At 40.3% G+C, this 19,505-nt stretch overlaps 1 protein-coding gene across 1 annotated transcript in view; it reads left to right on the top strand.

Annotated features, from left to right (window-relative positions):
- Positions 1-19,505, top strand: part of PACS1 (phosphofurin acidic cluster sorting protein 1) — a 124,892-nt gene that overhangs the window by 71,859 nt on the left and 33,528 nt on the right. The window contains exon 2 of the mRNA XM_006740177.2: positions 11,036-11,123. Coding sequence (XP_006740240.1) covers positions 11,036-11,123 — 88 coding nt within the window. The remainder of the gene's footprint in view (positions 1-11,035; positions 11,124-19,505) is intronic.

The raw sequence follows: 19,505 nt of genomic DNA, 5'->3' as shown, positions 1-19,505 counted from the left end.
TCTCTCATTCTCGCTCTCTCAAATAAATAAATAAATCTTTAAAAAAAAAAAGATTTTATTTATTTGACAGAGAGAGAGACAAGGAGAGAGGGAACACAAGTAGGGGGAGTGGGAGAGGGAGAAGCAGGCTCCCTGCTGAGCAGAGAGCCCGATGTGGGGCTCGATCCCAGGACCCTGGGATTATGACCTGAGCCGAAGGCAGCCAGTTAACCGACTGAGCGACCCAGGCGCCCCTAATTATATTTAATTATTATTACCTGCATTAAGGACACTTTTTATTTTTATATATTTATTTTGGTATTTTCATAATGATTCTACCAGTTTTTTTGTTGATTCTCTTGAGTTCCAGTACACAGGCATATATCTGCAAATGGGGATTGTTTTTTGTCCTCCTTTCAGCATTTATATAATTTTTCTTTTTTTAAAAAAAGATTTTATTTTATTTATTTATTTTAGATAGAGAGTGAGCACGGGGGGAAGGGCAGAGGGAGAGGATCTCAAGCACACTTTGCGTGGAACTCAGAGCCCAATGTGGGGCTCAGTCTCACGACCCGAGATCATGAACTGAGTTGAAACCAAGAGTCAGATGCTTAACTGACTCAGCCACCCAGGTGCCCCAATATCATTTATTTCTATTTACTTCAGCCAGCTTTTAAGAATAGCAGAGATAGGCCCTTATATTGCTCCTGTCTTCAGAAGTAATGCTGTGGTCTCTCATCTTTAATCCTGATGCTGACTATTTATGGAAAGTATATGTTTTTTAAGTTTATGTTAAGGAAGTATTTTTCTTTTGATGTCTAAAATTAATTTTAAATTGATGTTAAAAACTAACAACAAAAAAATTTTTAAAAATAATTTTTAAATTAAAAAAAATTTTTACATAATCTCTACACCCAACATGAGGCTCGAACTCACAACCCTGAGATCAAGAGTCCCATGCTCTAAAGACTGAGTCAGCTAGGCCATCCCTAAAGGTCTTTTTTAAAATTAGGAATGTAGGGGCGCCTGGGTGGCTCAGTTGGTTAAAAGTACGACTCTTGGTTTCAGCTCAGGTCATGATCCCATGGGTTGTGAAATCAAGCCCTGCATTAGCTCCATGCTCAGTGGGGAATCTGCTTGAAGATTCTCTCCCTCTATCCCTCCCCCTGACACACACTCTCTCACTCACACTTTCTCTAAAATAAATAAATCTTTAAAAAAACAAATAAAATTAAGAATGTTGAATTCATCAAATGCCTTTTTAGCATCTAATAAGGTAATTGCATTTTTTCTTTCAAACTTATTAATGTGGTAAGATGTATTAATAATTCCCTATTATTCAACCATGCTTGCCTTGGGAGTCTCTCTCAGATATACTTTTGTTTTAATGTACTTTATTGGTTCTTGCCCCTGACTCAGATCACTTATTTTTGGCTGGACCAAAATTTGGAGGGTTTTTGTTTTGTTCTTCCCACACACCTCTTCTGCCTCTATCGCTGAAACACGTGGATTAAGGGGCTGTCATATTGAAGGACTATAATTTAAGTGGCTAGTACATGTCAGATGCTGATGGTATGTATGGTTCCTTTGAGCAAAGTTTAAGGAAGGCACTTAACCTTTTTCAACACTTCTGATATGCCAGGCTTTATGCTTAGGTACTTTTCACACTTGCTAGTTCACATAGCAATTGTTTTATAGATGATAAACTTACATTTAAGTCTGTTCTAAATTACTGAAGGAGGTGCAGACATTAGAATAGCAAGACCCCTTCCCACCTCCCCTGACGTTTAAGGTCCTTTCCCCTCCAGAAGATTATCATCAAGGAGATTGTAGAAAGGGAGGAAAATGTTATAATCTCGTTGATATGTGCAAGTAATTGGCATTTTTATCCCCCAAATAAACATATGCTAAGTAACTGAAAGTTAGGGGTTTACTTATAAACTTATGTACCTCTGCTTCACAGAAAGTCACATCCTATGGTTAGGGAATAAAACATGCCAAAGCCTATTCCTGGGTTATGTTTTTTGTTTGGGTCTGAATTTTTTCTCATTCTCTGGTGTTTCCCCATCTGAACAATGCCTAGTTCCATCTGATTTTTTTGTGAGACAGAGACAGGAAGTCTTTTTTCCTTTTACCCAATCATTGTAAAATCCATTCCTCTCTGCATCTCATTCAAGCCATCTCTCCCAAGTTGTGCCTTTTGAGATGATAATTGAGTTACTTTGCTTTTTAAAAATCTGCTTTAAAATTACTAATTTTGTTTGTTTATTTGTGTGAGAAAGGGATTTCATGCCCATGAGCAGGGGAAGGGGCAGAGGGAAAGGGAGAGAGAGAATCCCAAGCAGGCTCCACAGAGACCCACCCAGGACTCCATCTTACAACCCTGAGATCATGACCTAAGCCAAAATCAAGAGTCCGACAGTCAACTGACTGAGCCACCCTGATGCCCTGAATTACTAATTTTAAAATAATATTGCCTTAATTCACTGTTTCACAGTCTATGCTATTTTATGTAAAACTATAACTTCAATGTCTACATATCCAGGTAACTTCTTAAGCAGTAAAATTACACTGCTCAGAAATTTACCTTTTGTGTTACTGTTATTGAAGTTCATCCAGGTATCTACAAGTGCCCTGTTAAAATTAAAGCAATTGTAAAAATGAAGATCACCCTCACAAAGGAAAAACTTTTCCATAATTTTTTTCTGTTGATTTGCTCTTTGTCCTGATAAATGCTGTTGCAGAGGGAAGGTAGAGCTTCTTCCTATTTTGTGATTAAAGAAATAAAAGGGAGAAAAAATTGATTTGCTCATATAACATAGTCATTTCTTGGTAGGAGCAAAAAAACATCCAGGTCACTTGTCTTCTGGTCCCAAAAGGACCATCAGTGTGATTCAGAGACTGACTATGCGGTGTTTTATTCCATCCAGATCTTTGTTTCCCCATTCTTCCATCTTTCCTATCCAAAATATGGCCACTTCACTCTTCATTGATACCCTAGTAGAAAGGAGATTTGGGGAGTGGGAGTGGAATATGACTATTTCTCTTTTGGTGAGTCTCTCTAGTTCTGATTTGCATGGAGTAAGTTTGAAGCAGCTGTGAAATACAGGTGGGGACCGTTTGTAGATGACATTTAAGGCTGTTTCTCCTTCCTCTTATGGTGAAGCACAAAATAGAATAATTTAGAAGGCTTCAAAAGATTCTTGTTATTATATTTTTATATCATTCTCTATCGACTTATCAAGTAGACAGCCTTATTCTTTCAGATTCAGTCAATTGGGATCTAAAGAAAACTTCTTGAGAGAATTTACTTGGGCTCAAATAATATGTCCTCACTGAAGCTGTGAGCTAAAGAAGAAACTCTCTTCTTTTATGTAATTTAGTATTTAATTTTGTAAGCACCATTACATTTGTTAGATAATTGTTTGATACACTTAAATCCTGTCCTCTCAACTAGATTATAAACTGCTCAAAAGCAGAGATTATGCCTCATTTTTCTATGTACCTTATAGCTTCTGGCATAAAGCTAAGTACATTGAAGATAAATACAGTAAAAGGTTGATGAAAATCTTGCTGTGCAAAAAGAAAGTCTTTAAGCCAGTTATGGACTCCATCAGTGTTACTCTGATTGTCCTTCCTGTTGATGACGGCAGTGAGGGTATTCTCCTCGAGGGCTCAAGGGCCTGCCAAGTGGAAAGGAAATGACTGAGATGCAGGGAGTGAGAGTAGAGGCCAGGAGGAGCTCCCTCCCTGTTTAGAATGGCAGTTGCATCACTACCCTATTGGAAGGAAGTCGGTCCCCCAAAAACGCAGGCTTAAACAGTGAACAAATAAGAATGATCACGATGGCGATGACAGTTCCAAGTGTAGCAGTTACAGCATCTTACCATATGCCAGGCCCTGTTTTGCCTTCCATTCTCTCAGTTAAACCATATCACAGTGTTATTAAGTAGGCACTATTGTTATCTTCATTTTATATGAGAAAATCAAGACACAGTCACCAAAGGTTACCCAACAAGGAAAGAAAGGGGTGGGATCAGGAAAAGACCAAGATGCAGAAGGAAGAAGCACTTTGAGTAATCAGGGGACCTTGATTTGATGTTTCGTTGTTTTATTAATGCTGGACTTCACTAGCATTTCCAAATGGAGTCTTTTTTTTTAATTAATTAATTTATTTATTAGAGAGAGACAGTGAGAGAGGGAACACAAGCAGAGGGAGTGGTAGAGGGAGAAGCAGGCTTCCCACCAAGCGGAGAGCCGGATGTGCGGCTCCATCCCAGGATCCTGGTATCATGACCTGAGCTGAAGGCAGACGCTTAACGACTGAGCCACCCAGGCGTCCCTCCAAATGGAGTCTTAAAAAATGACAATAATGAGTCCTATTATCAGTATATTTTCAAAATGCCTTTGCAGAAGGGAAGATTATTTTTGGGCTGAATAACCTGGGATCGTCCTTTATAAGTCCTTTGGATTCCAGCCATCGTTGTGATACTGTTTTACTTGAAAGGCAGATCGTTGACTTCTTTGAGTTCTAGCACATAGAGGTGCACCTTTTCTGTCTGGCCTTTCACTGACATACCAGAGGTGGATTAGCTGGGGGAACCCCAGCCATACGTTCCATTTGAAACCTCCTTTGGTTAAAGACTTTTACCTAGAACCGCCCTGTTGTCTCATCCCTAGATGAGGAGACAAGTAGGAAGGGAGGTACAGAGGAGTCTTCAGCCAGCTCCCATGTTCCCAAGGTGTACCATGAAACTGGCTTCCAACCCAGTGTACCACAGAGATTCCTAGTGAGCTCTCTGAAATGCAGAAGTCTAGGAATTTGGTTCTTCTAAGGATTGTGAAAAGAACCTTTTTTTCTTTCAACTTTTGAGGTATCTTCCCTTCCTTCTATAAGGATAAAAGCCAGGATTTCTTTTTATTATTATTATTATTATGTTCATCACCATACATTGCATCATTAGTTTTTGATGTAGTGTTCCATGACTCATTGTTTCCGTATAACACCCAGTGCTCCATGCAGAACGTGCCCTCTTTAATATCCATCAGGCTAACCCATCCTCCCACCACCCTCCCCTCTAGAACCCTCAGTTTGTTTTTCAGAGTCCATAGTCTTTCATGGTTTGTCTCCCCCTCCGATTTCCCCACCTTCATTCTTCCCCTCCTGCTATCTTCTTCTTCTTCTTCTTTTTTTTTTTCTTAACATATAATGTACTATTTGTTTCAGAGGTACAGATCTGTGATTCATCAGTCTTACACAATTCACAGCGCTCACCATAGCACATACCCTCCCCAATGTCTGTCTGGAAAGAGCCAAGATGTCTATCGACAGATGAATGGATAAAGAAGATGTGGTATATATATATACAATGGAATATTATGCAGCCATCAAAAAGAATGAAATCTTGCCATTTGCAGTGACGTGGATGGAACTGGAGGGTATTATGATGACTGAAATAAGTCAATCAGAGAAAGACATGTATCATATGACCTCACTGATATGAGGAATTCTTAATCTCAGGAAACAAACTGAGGGTTGCTAAAGCCAGGATTTCTTGATAGGGCATCACCCTTTAAAACGGACTTTGAGGGGGGGCACCTGGCTGACTCAGTCTGAAGAGCATGTGACTCTTTTTTTTTTTTTTAAGATTTTCTTTGTCAGAGAGAGAGAGAGAGAGAGAGCACAAGCAGGCAGAGGGAGAAGCAGGCTCCCCACTGAGCAAGGAGACCAATGCAGGACTCTGTCCTAGGACCCTGGGATCAGGACCTGAGCTGAAGGCGACGCTTAACGACTGAGCCACCCGGGTGTCCTGAGCATGCGACTCTTGATCTCAGGGTCATGAGTTCTGGCCCCACGTTGGATGTAAAGATAGCTAAAAAATAAATAAATAAACCTAAATAAATAAAATGACTTTGGGAATAATTCAACTGATTCTCTCAAAAGTATTTGAGAGCTGGTGACTGAACCCTACCTACACCTTGGGAATCTGTTCCTGGTGTATCACTTAAAAATAAGTTTACCTGCATATAACAACAACAACAACAGATTCAAAATAAGATATTTATGTAAGATAGCAGTTTATTTCTTTCTCACTTAAAAAAAATAAAAAATCCAGAGCTAAACAGTCCACGGTTCATACAGTAGCTCCTACAGTGTCATCAAGGATCCTGACTCCTCTCTTTCTAATTTACATTCCTGACACATGGCTTGAATTATCAAGGTTTCCTCATGGTCCAAGTTAGTTGTAGGAGCTAAAGCCATCAGCCTGCATTGCAGACCAGGAGAAGGTAAAAGGATCTGTCAGGTGAGTGGATTCCCTTTAAAAAAATCTTCCCACAAGTGGTACCTAATATGTCCACTTACACATTGGCCAAATTTTAGCCATGTGTTCTCACCTAGCTGCCAAAGAAGCTGGAAAGCATGGTCTTTTATTTTAAGAAGCAACATGCTCAGCTAAAAATTGGTGCTCTGTTACTAAGTAGGAAGGGGAAATAGATGTTGGATAGGCAATTAGCAGACTCTAGGACACTGGGTAGAACCTTCCTTTAGAAAGAAGAAACAGTTTAGGGGCATCTGGGTGGCTCAGTTGGTTAAGTGTCTGCCTTCAGGTCAGGTCATGATCCCAAGGTCCTGGGATCAAGCCCTGTGTTAGGCTTCCTGCTCAGCAGGGAATTTGCTTCTCCCTCTCCCTCTGCCCCTCTCCCCTGCCCGTAGTGTCTCGTGCCTATGTGCGTTCTCTCTCTCTCTCAAATAAATAAAATATTTTTAAAAACAGTTTTATTGAAGTATTGACATACAATAAGCTGCACATATTTAAAGTGTACAATTTGACAAGTTTTGACATAAATACATACTTGTGAAACCATCACCATAATTCAGATAATGAACATATCCATCACCCCAATAGTACCCTTTTGTAATTATCCCTTTCCGCCCACTCTGTGTTGGGGTTCTACAAGACCACCCCTGGGTTTGATGATTCCTAAGAGGACTCACAGGACTCAGAATACACAGTCATAGTCACAGCTATGATTTATTTCAGCAAAAGGGTACAAAAGTGAAGTCAGTGAAGAGAAAAAGTACATAGGCAAAACCTGGAGGAAACCAGGTACAAGCTTTCAAGAGTCTTCTCCCAGTGGAGTCACACAATATACACTGAATTGTGACAACTAGGAAGTGTTGTTACCAAGGAAGCTCATTAGAGACCTAGTGCCTAGGTTTTTACTGGGGGCTGGTCATTTGGGTACCCTCTTCCTAGCACATAGCGAAATTACAGACTACCAGATAAGAAAGTTACACCTGTGACTTGCACTATATTTTCTGTTGGACAAGAATTTTACTACTCAGGGTATTGGGGTGGAGCTAGGACTGAAACAGATTTGTGTCTTTATATTTGCTATCTCCAGTGCCTTTCCTCCCATCCTCTCTCAAATTCGTTCCAGTTAGGCCTTCATTTTCACTATTCTGTGAAACTGCTCTTGTTAAGGTCTGTGTGACTAAATTCAGTCATCTCTTCTCAGTCTTTGTCTTGACCCATCAGCAGCATTTGATACAGCCAACCATTCTGTCTTGGCTTTAGAATATCACATTTATTTGGTGTTCCCCCTGCTTCCCTGGTTGATCCTTTTTGATCACCTTTGCTAGTTCATTGTCTTCACCTCTCTCTGTCTTTAATGGTGAAGTGTTCTTGGGCTTAACCCTGGTGCTCTTCCCTTTGTATGTGCCCTCATTCTATGGATCATCTCATCCAATCTTGTGACTTTAAATTCCATTTGTATGCCACACTTGCATATTGATGTTTCCAGTCTGGAGACAAACTTATATATCTAACGCTCTACTCAACATGTCTACTTTGAAGTCGTAGACATCTCACACTTAAAGCGTCCAAAATTGAAGTCTTGACCTTAAACTCCTCAAACCTGCTTTACCCAGAGTTTTCCCCATCTCAGTTAATGACAACCCCACCTTTCCAGATGTTCAGGCCAAAAACCCGGGAGCTGACCTACATCTTCAATAGTATATCCTGAAATCAAACCATTTTTTACCACCTCCACTGCTGCCATGCTGCTGCCACCCTCTAAGCCATTAGTCATCTATTGCTTGCACTATGACAGTTGCCTTCTAACTCAACTTTTCCCTTCTCCCCTTTGCTTTCCTTCATTCTATCCTAATAGAACAGCTAGAAGAATCTTATTAAAATGTAAAACATGCCTGGGGCGCCTGGGTGGCTGAGTCAGTTAGGCAGCTACCTTCAGCTCAGGTCACGATCTCAGACTCATTGTTCTTGGGTTCTCTTGAGAGCTAGGCATAGGAATAGGAATATAATTAATGTGTACTAATAAACTACCAAATGGTTTTCTCAAATGATTGTATGACTTTGCACTCTTACCAGCCACACGGGGGACTTCTGGTTATGCCACATCTTCACCAGCACTTGGAATTATTAAAACAGGAGTGTGATCAGGGCAGGACCCTTCTGTTTAGGCCTTGGGTTCTGTATTTTAACTGCATAAGAAGTACCCAACCAATAAAACATAGGGTAACAAGAAAACCTAAGATCACAATCTACCTCAGCCTCTTATGCATTGCAACACTTCCAGTCAGAACATTTGCCAGTCTCAGTCAGGCTTAGTCATCCTTGGAACTGTCTGGGACTGTCAACTGTGTGTGAGTGTGGGCTTAAGGAGAAATGTATCTTATTTCCTTGGAGTTTTTCTGTTATTAAAATATATGTTGAAAATATTTACTTGTAATTAAAATAATTTCTTCTAACTTTCTAATAAAGTGCCTTGTAGTAACTTAAATCAGGTTCTGGGCTAAGATAGGCCTAAATTTGCATCTTGGCTCAACCACTTTTTGTGTGATCTTGGTCAAGTCTCTCAATCCTTCTGGCATCCTCATCTGTAAAATGGACATATTACTCACCTCTTAGAATTATTGTGAGACTTACATGAAATAATGCAATATATATCAAGCAACTGGTACATGGTAGATGCTTAATGAGTCATAGGCATTTTTCTTATACTTTGAAGAACTAGACTGCATTTAAGTCCCCACATCCTTTGAGTCATACCATTAAAAACAAACAAATAAAAAGATCTATTGAACTGATTGCCAATAGAATGGAAATCAGTGTGGTGTGTCTAGTTTCTAAGCAAACACTAAGCATATCCAGTCTTGCTGTTGCTTTGTTACCTAAGGTATTAAATCAGTCTTGGCTTTCTTGTTTACATAAGGTGCTGTGGCATAAAGGTTTATTTATTTGTTCAATAAACATTTATTGGTCTATGATGTGTTATTCCTTCCTGACAAAATTCTGCCATATCAACCTACAGTTTTTACATGTTCTATAAGAGGAAAGATGGTCCAGAGCCTTTATGGGACATAAAGGAGCTGAGGACAAGGAGTTTACATAATAGAAGTGATTACTTTTCTTCCCCTCTGGATTGTGTCATCTCCATGAGGCTAAGGACCACATCCTCTATGATCCTAACAACTAATCCAGTGCCCAGCACACAGGAGATGCTCACTAAATGTGTGGAATGTATAAAAGAGTGAAGAAGGATCACAAGCAAAGGGGAAGAAACACGTGTCCCAGATTTATTACTGCGACTCTTTATATCTTGCAGTGAGTTTATTCAGCACCAGCAGATCAGTCTGAAGGTAGAAAATGTTTGCTTTGGAAAGAAACAAAAACCTGACCCATCAAAAGCATCCATAATTAGCTGCCTTTAGTGAGGAACAAAATGTGGCACATCCAGTCTCTTCCGTTTGTCTATCCAGTCATGTTCCCTTTCCTTTCCGACAAGGCTTGAAAGTCAGTTGAACAATGTAGTTACATTTCTTAATAGCCAACTATGCAGAATATAATAATCCCTTTGGTGTTGGCAGAACCAGAGTTCCTTTTGGGTCAGCACATCTCTACCCTGAAGGGAAAAGAGAAACATAATGCTGAGGGTAGGCATTGAGGGGGAGATTTTGGAAGAGTGAGCATGAACCCAGGTGATTCCAGTTTAACAAATCTCAGTGTGTTTTAGGAGCACAGATGAGGGAGTCAATGGCTGAAGAGGCATTAGGGAATTATAAAATTTTATTTAACAGATTTTTGCTGAGCAAATATCTGCTCAGCCCTTTGGTAGAAGGCCCAGAGGGGTGGCAACCAAGGACCTAAAAGAAATTCAGTATGACTGGAGCTTAGAGCATGAGGAAGGAGTGGAGAGAAGCAAGACAGGCAGAAAGCAGGGGCAAGAGAACTACAGCACTGGAGAGAGGGGACGCATAAAATGGAGTGTAATTCTGAGGACTTGTTATGACTCTGGTAAGCGGCATCCTTTGTGTGACTCCCATTCACCAGAGCCTCTCCAAGGGAGAGAATGTTCTGGACTTGAACCACTCAAACCAGAAGCAGAAACGCAGTATCCACAGTTTCCCTCCCAACTCCTACTAGAAGACCAGAGTAGCCCTGTCGTGGTAAGGCAAGATCAGATTACAGTTGCTGACTCCAGAGCAAGGGACAGTCCTACCTCTTTCAGGTAAGGGAACTTCCTCATTGTGGCACTGAAGATTTTCTGCATACCTGAAGCACAATTCAGCTGAAATCCAAATTGTGACCATTTCAGTCATTTTCTGCAAATGGTATCTATTTTGTTTGTGTGGATTATCTCCTGGTTGCTACAGATTTACATCTATAAATGTTTCAGGTATGATTAGATGTAAAGTGGAAGAGGGACTGGAGAAGCAAAATAAACATCTATACCTGCCCTTGGTATACTTACCCCTCTCCCTCAGAAATTGCTCCCATGTACTGGAAGTAGAAAAGTGTGTCAGTTTTAGCTTGAGATCATTGGATCCACAGAGGTTCATGGAATAATGTACCTTTTGACAATTCTCAAGTATCAGAATTAAACAGGAGGGTGCTCTTTTACTAAAGGGGGACACATTTTGGCATTCTAACGTTCTTTCTTTAGGTAAAGCAGTGTTTCCCCAACATCATCTATCACTTTTCTCATAAGTTCCTTATGTTTGACTGGATTGTCTTTCTCAAAATTTTTCTAGGCTGTTCAGCTTGACCCTGAAGAAACTCGTCATGCTAAAAGAAATGGACAAAGATCTTAACTCAGTGGTCATTGCTGTAAAGCTACAGGTGAGTTGAGCAGGATTGTTTGTTCAGGGTCCAAGGAAGCTGGATAACTTTTTGCCTGTGGTTGGGGCTCCAGAAATACTGATGGGGGCCTAACTCTTCCCTCCTTCCCTTCCTCCTCAGGCAAGCAAGAAACAATAGTGTAAGATGACTGAGTTCATGAGAACTAATGAGTCCCAGTCCTGTCTCTTAGTTAAACCACTCAGTTTCTTTAAACCTTAGTTTCTTTGAACATTTAAAACTTGGTCCTTCCTGCCCTGCATATCTAATAGGATTAGTCTGAAGATCTGGTGATACAGATGATGCTAAAATGTTTGATAAATGATTCAGAAATTGCTGTGGTGGCCAGTGCCTGTTTCAGTCTTATTCCCAGGGTTTCTGGGTCCAAGCTCCAATGGGTTGGAGAAGCACTTTGGAGGTTTTCTATAAGATAGAAGAAATTTATAGATTATTGTTTCAGACTTGGCAATTAAAAATTTACTGGAATATTTTAACTTCTGGGTAATCCACCCATTTAACTCCTTATACTTACTCAGTATCTTCAAGGGACCCAAAATACTTCACAAACATTCATACTGTAAGCATTCCCGAAGTTCAGGAGAGAAGGGAGAACTGAACTACAGGAAGGTTAAGCAATTTACCTGTTGCCAGCTAATTACCAGGTGGCAGAAGTGGTACTAGAAACTAAAGAGCAGGTAATTTATATATAGTCATTAAACTCCACTACTAGGCCTTCCTTAACTGTTAAGTCCTTTCTAATGATGACTCTCTAGAGCTTACTGAGATTCTGGAGTCATTAAATAATGATTGGATTCTTCAGCTTAAGAATGGTGTATTTAGTTAATTCTTACTCGTTGAAAAGTAGTGAACTATATGGTAACTCCCTACTAACCAGCATATTTTATTGGCTAGATCAGCTACGATGCAGCAGGTTATTCTTCTGATATTGGCTTCATTAAAATCCATGTGTGTAGGGGCGCCTGGGTGGCTCAGTTGGTTAAGTGTCTGCCTTCGGCTCAGGTCATGATCCCAAGATCCTGGGATAGAGTCCTGCATCAGGCTCCCTGCTCAGCAGGGAGTCTGCTTGTCCCTCTCTCTCTGCCCCTTCCCACCTGCTTGTGCGCTCTTTCCCTCTCAAATAAATAAATAAAAATAAAATAAAATCCCTCTCTGTAGCTCTCACAGTATGTGTACCATACACTGAGGTCCTCAGCTTTCTTTCTGAGATAAATACATTATCTTAATTTAGTCCTCAAAACTTAAAGCATTTTGATTACTCCTTATGAATTCCTACATGTCTCACTTTATATTCTGATTCCCTGTTCATCTTTGTACATAATTCCTCCCAGTTCTGTGAAACATTCCCAGGCACCCTGAGTTGAAAAAGCAAGTGTGGGACAACGATGTGCAAGTGGAGACTTTCAATGTCTTTGCTTCCTATCCTGATTTTGCACCCATTTCTAGGTCATGGGCAGGGTTCCGGTTTTCAGGAATTGTTGCCTTTGCTAAAAGCTGTTGCTTTCCAGGCAAACACTGTTGGTACGGTTTCAAAAGTTCCCCACTGCTTTTGCCATCCCTTCAGTCAAATGCCTTTGCCAAAAGAAATAATTCCCTGATTAAATATTTAACATTCTGTAAAATTTAAAATTATATCAAAAAACTTATAAATATCCTGAATTTTTTATTGCTTTACTTCTAACCAGCTGGAAGTAATTACAGATGTTATCACATTCTTTTATCCATTGACTTGTCTATTCATTTATTCATACATTTAATAAATTTTTATTGAGCATCTATTATATGCAAAGCATTGCTCTAGGCACAGGGGATACAGCAGTGAGCAGATAAAACAAATGGGAAACATGCATAAAGCACTTTTTTTTAAGATTGATTTATTTGAGAGAGTTTGTGGGGACAAGGTGGGGGGGGCAGAGGGAGAGGGAGAGAGGGAATCTCAAGCAGACTCCCCACTGAGTGTGGAGCCTGACGCAGGGCTCGATCTCATCACCCTGAGATCATGACCCAAGCTGAAATCAAGAGTTGGACACTTAACGAACTGAGCCTCCCAGGTGTCCCAAACATGCTTAAAGCACTTCTGCTTCATAGTGAAGTATGGCTATTGTTTTGAACAAATACTTGTGCAATTCAGTTGTGAATTAAAATAGCTGCTTTTGGGGGCACCTGGGTGGCTCAGTCATTTAATTGTCTGGCTCTTGATTTCGGCTCAGGTCGTGATCTTGGGTCGTGAGATGGAGCCCCACGCCAAGGTTCTGCACTGGACATGGAGCCAGCTTAAGATTCTCTCTCTCCCTCTCCCTCTGCCCCTCCCCCTGCTCATGTTCACATGCTCTTTCTCTCAAATAAATAAATAAATAAATAAATAAATAAATAATAACTGCTTTTGTTATGGAACACCATTTTTATGTGAAAGAAGGCCTTATAGACAAACTGGTTATTCAGACTCAGCTACTTGGAAGATATTTTCTTGAAAATGAGCAAAGTGAACCTATCACTTCTAGGGAAACAACTGAGAATATTTTTGGCCAATGATAAAATTTGATCTTTCAAGTGAAAATTAGAATTTTGGAAAATGTGCTGTCACTATAAGCTTCACAGCTTCCCAATTCTTAAGGACTTTTCTGAAAAGATCAGTGGTGATAGTAATGATAATAATTTTTTAAATTGTATAATAAAAAATGTGTCCACCTCACACCAGTCAGAATGGCTAAAATTAACAAGTCAGGAAACGACAGATGTTGGCAAGGATGCAGAAAAAGGGGAACCCTCCTATACTGTTGATGGGAATGCAAGCTGGTGCAGCCACTCTGGAAAATAGTGTGGAGGTTCCTCAAAACGTTGAAAATAGAGCTACCCTATGACCCAGCAATTGTACTACTGGGTATTTACCCCAAAGATACAAATGTAGTGATCCAAAGGGGCACCTACACCCCAGTGTTTATAGCAGCAATGTCCACAATCACCAAACTATGGAAAGAGCCTAGATGTCCATCAACAGATGAATGGATAAAGAAGATGTGGTATATATATACAATGGAATATTATGCAGCTATCAAAAAATGAAATCTTGCCATTTGCACCAACGTGGATAGAACTAGAGGGTATTAACGCTAAGCGAAATACAAGTAGCATATGATCTCACTGACATGAGGAATTTGAGAAACAAGACAGGATCATAGGGGAAGGGAGGAAAAAATGAAACAAGACGAAACCAGAGAGGGAGACAAACCATGAGAGACTCCTAATCTCAGGAAACAAACTGAGGGTTGCTGGAGTGGTGGGGGGTGGGAGGGATGGGGTGGCTGGGTGATGGACATTGGGGAGGGTATGTGCTATGGTGAGCACTGTGAATTGTGTAAGACTGATGAATCACAGACCTGTACCCCTGAAACAAAGAATACATTATATGTTAATAAAAAAAGTTTTTTTTAAATGTGTAACATTTGAAAGGTTTGCCTAACTCAGTGAACCAGTGTTTTCCAAATGACCAATGCATGATGTTACAAAATCATGCTGGGTAAAAGATCCGTTCAAAGAACAAAATAGACCAATGGATAAAATTTTTATTTTTAGGGCGCCTGGGTGGCTCAGTCGTTAAGCGTCTGCCTTCGGCTCGGGTCATGATCCCAGGGTCCTGGGATCGAGTCCCGCATCGGGCTCCCTGCTTGGCAGGAAGCCTGCTTCTCCCTCTCCCACTCCCGCTGCTTGTGTTCCTGCTCTCGCTATCTCTCTGTTAAATAAATAAATAAAATCTTTAAAAAAAAAAAATTTTATTTTTAACATCTTATTTTGAAATAATTTTAAATTTGCAGAAGAGATGCAGGGATAGTACATAGAGTTCCTGTTTTCCCTTTGCCCAGCTTTTCCCAATGTTAACATCTTTCTTAGCCATGGTACATTTATCAAAACTAAGAAATTATCATTGGTACAAAACTATTAACTAAATTAAAGACTTTATTCAGATTTCCCAATTTTTCCACTGTTGTCCTTTTTCTGTTAATTTTAATATATAACAGTGCTACAAAAGCCTCCTCCTTTTTTTTTAACTCCGTATCTTCTTGAGTCTGGATTTTTTATATACTCAATCAAAACAATATTTTGCAACAAATTGAATACAGAAGCAGGTAGAGGAATCCAGTTGTCTTCTATCAGCCAGACAGTAAAGAGATTCACAGAAATGTAAAAGTATGCCCTCTCCTTCATACTGCTGTTGAGAATGTAAAATGATGCAGCCACCTTGGAAACAGATTGGCAGTTCCTGAAAAGGTGTGACGTAGAGGTACCAGATGACCCAGCAGTTCCACTCCTAGGTGGTACCCAAGAGAAATGAAAACATCCATATAAAACTTTGCACATAAATGCTCATTGCAGCATCTATTCATAATACCCCAAAATTGGAAACAAACTAAGTCCATTAACTGAGCAATGGATATGAAAAAGGTGGTATATCAATGCAATGGGATATTTTTTGTCAATAAAAAATAAATAAAGTATATCCATGCTACAACATGGATGAACCTTGAAAACACTGCGAAATGAAAGACAGGCACAAAAGACCATATATTGTATGATTCCATTTATATGAAATGTCCACAATAGGTAAATTGTTAGAGTCAGAAAGTAAATTAGTGGTTGCCTAGGGCTGGGGGGTGGAGGATGAGATGGTTAGTAGGGTGACAGCTAAAGAGTATGGGGTTTCTTTTTGGGATGATGAAAATGCTCTGGAATTGATTGTGGTAATGTTTGCACAGCTCTGAATATCCTAAAAGCCATTGAATTGTACACTTTAAATGGGTGAATTGTACAGTATTTGAATTATATCCCAATAAAATTGTTATTAAAAAAACCATGCCATCTTCTTACTAAATTGTTTTTGTTTTGGAAAAGATATTTTTCATAAATGTTTTTATGTAAACACATGAAAGGTTTATTATTTTTAAGTGAATTAATACATATTTTTAAATATCTCAGTTATAATTCCCAATATGGTAAATATTGATAGAGGTACCTACATAAACAAAAGCTATTTGGGTATATAATTTTTGAGTGTAGAAAGATTCTGCAACTGAAAAGTTTAAGAATCATTGTAGTAGAAGGAAGGAGAAAACAAACATAATAAGAACATTATCTACAGACTTCCCTTGAAATCTAATCCATTCTGGGAAAAATGTTGGATGGCAGCAGCCTATCTTCCATTATTTAAATGGGAAAAATAACAGTGAATTCTCAGACATCCAAGAAATCTCCACCTATTTCCTCAGATATTACTACAACGCTCTTAAATATCTGTGTGACCATTCACCAATAATCTTAAATTTTAAAAAGAGGCATTTAAAACACTAGGAACCGGAGCGCCTGAGTAGCTCAGTTGGTTAAGCATCTGCCTTCAGTTCAGGTCATGATCCTGGGGCCCTGGGATCCAGCCCCGCATCAGACTCCTCACTCAACAGGGAATCTGCTTCTCCCTCTCCCTCTGCCTCCCCCCTCCACCCCTAGCTCATGCTGTCTCTCGAGCGGGTGCTGTCTCTCTCTCAAATAAATAAAATCTTTAAATAAATAAATAGAACACCAGGAACCTAATTTTTAAAGCATTAATACTCCTTAATGTGTATTTTTATGTGTTGTATGTAATGATATTGTATCAGATATAAATTATTTTGCTTCTATACTGCAAATGAAGATATGCTGTTACATAGCTTAAAGATGATATGTAAAGATACTAAAGATAATTTTGAAGTTGGACCCAAGTTGGTTGTGCCCCAGGCACCTGGAAGAAGCAAGTACTGGGACCCATGAAGAGCAAATCTTTGGAGAAGGGTGGGAAAGAGGAGAACAGTAGTGTACCATGCTTTAAAAGTGCCAGTGCTCACTGTGACCCTGGGACTGCCCTGCACTCTGTCCTGTTACCTGCACATGCAGATTGGGTGTAACAGGTGTGCAGTTCAGATAATGCAGTTGGGATAGAAATTTTTACAAGTATTTACAGCATATATTTGTATATTGAGCGTTCAAATAGTGAGGGCCGCTGCTATTGGAAGGAGATATGTCCTGTGGGGAAATAAATAAAAGAAGATAAAGGGATGGAGTATGCCAGAGGTGAGGAAATTTACAAACTCTATGTGGTTGTCAGGGTAGGTCTCACTGAGAAGATGACATTTATGCAAAGAATTTGAAGGAGGTGAGGGAGGGAGCCATGCAATATCTGGAGAAAGAGCAGTCTAGTTAGAGGGGGAAAGGCAAGGCAAGGCCCTAAGGCAGGCATGTGTCTGACAGGATCAAGAGGAAGGAGGAGGTGGTCAGTGAGGCTGGAGAGGAATGAGAACAGTAGGAGATGAAGTCAAAGAAGTAGGGGGGACAGGATGTGTGGAGATAATTGCAAGGTCTCTGGTTTTCGATCTGTGTGAATTGGAGGGTTTCGAGCAAAGGACTGATGGTATCACTCTGGCTGTTGTGTGGTGAAGAGACTTATAGGTGGGAAAGAGGAATCAGGAAGACCAGTTAACAGGCCATAGCAGTAATTCAGGCAAGAGATGAGGGTGGCACCAGAGTTTTTTCTTTTCTTTCTTTTTTTTTTTAAAAGATTTTATTTATTTATTTGAAAGAGAGAGAATGAGAGACAGAGAGCACGAGAGGGAAGAGGGCAGAGGGAGAAGCAGACCCCCTGCTGAGCAGGGAGCCCGATGCGGGACTCGATCCCGGGACTCCAGGATCATGACCTGAGCCGAAGGCAGTCGCTTAACCAACTGAGCCACCCAGGCACCCTTTCTTTTCTTTTTAAAGCTTATTTAAGCAATCTCTCTACACCTGACATGGGGCTTGAACTCACGACCCTGAGATCAAGAGGCACATACTGTATCAACCAAGCCAGCTAGGCGCCCCACCAGAGTTTTTTCTTGAGCAATTGGTGGGTGGAAATGCCATTAAGTGAGATGGAGAAGACTGTGGGTGAAGCAGATTTGGAGGGAAAGATCCAAAACTCAGCTTATCGTATTATGTTTGAGATGCCTATTAAATGTCCAGGAGGAGATGTTGAATAGGCAATTGAATATATAGGTTTAGAGTCCAGGAGGGAGGTCTGGGATAGAGATATAATTTGAAGAGTATATTTAATTAAAACCCTAAGATTGGATGAGAGAATTAGAAGTAGAGTGAATGTAGAGAAGAGAACAGGTCTAAGGATTAAGGCCCCAGGCACTCCAACAATAGGAAGTCAGCAAGGAGAGGAAGGACCTAAAATGGAGACCAAGAAAGAGTAGCCAGAGGATAAAATCCAAGAGTAGAGGTTCTAGAAGCCAGGTGAAGGAAGTGTTGCTGGAAGTCAAGGGTGATGGGCTCTATCAAAAGCTGCAGATAGGGGCGCCTGGGTGGCTCAGTCATTGAGCGTCTGCCTTCAGCTCAGGTCATGATCCCAGGGTCCTGGGATCGAGCCCCGCATCGGGCTCCCTGCTCCGCGGGAAGCCTGCTTCTCTCTCTCCCACTCTCCCTGCTTGTGTTCCCTCTCTGGCTGTGTCTCTCTGTCAAATAAATAAATAAAATCTTAAAAAAAAAAAACTGCAGATAAGTCAAAGGAGATAAGAACAGATATCAGATTCTTTAAAGTGAAGATTATTTGAGACCTTGTCAATAGCATTTTTGTGGACTGGTGGAGATAGGAAGATTGACTGGAATGCATTTAAGAGAAAATGAAAGAAGAGGACTTCAGGAGAGTAAAAATAGACCTCTTGAGGAGTTCACTATAAAGTGAAGGCAAGATGTAGGTTGGTAGCCAGCAGGGCACATGGGCATGAGAGAGTTATTTTTTGTTTTAGTTTGGTTTGGTTTTTGGTTTTTGGTTTTTTAAGATGAGAGAAATAACAGCATGTTTGTTAGTGGAAATGATCCAGAAAAAGAGGAAAGTTGATTATGCAGGATAGGAAAGACTGGGTAGAAGAGCGTTTGAGCAGATGAGAAGGAATGAGCTCTGATGCCCAAGTGGAGCGGTTGACTTCAGATGGGAGAGGAGCCTTCATCTGTATAACAGGAGGGATGAAGGATACATGAGCACAGATGCGCTAAGTAGGTAGGTGTGCTGGGAATTGTGGGAGCCCTTTTCCCATTGCTTGCATTTTGTCAGCAAAGTAGGAATCAAGGTTATCAGCTTAGAGTGAGGAGAGGTAAGGGGATGTTAGAGGTTTGAGGAAAAATGAGAAGGTATAAAACCGTCATCAAGTACAGCAGAAAAGTGGAAAGACTTGGAACAATACAGAGCAAATTGCCAGGTTGCCTTGTCGGCTCATTACTGATTTGGGGTCATATATTAAAAGACAGACCAGTTCGCCTGATTATATGATTCTCGCTGGGCATGTTCAGCTGGTGCAGTTGGATTTT

This window comes from Leptonychotes weddellii, chromosome 11, assembly GCF_054177405.1.
Source record: "Leptonychotes weddellii isolate Sample4059 chromosome 11, ASM5417740v2, whole genome shotgun sequence".
Taxonomy (NCBI): domain Eukaryota; kingdom Metazoa; phylum Chordata; class Mammalia; order Carnivora; family Phocidae; genus Leptonychotes; species Leptonychotes weddellii.
This window is presented reverse-complemented; position numbering and strand designations above follow the sequence as displayed.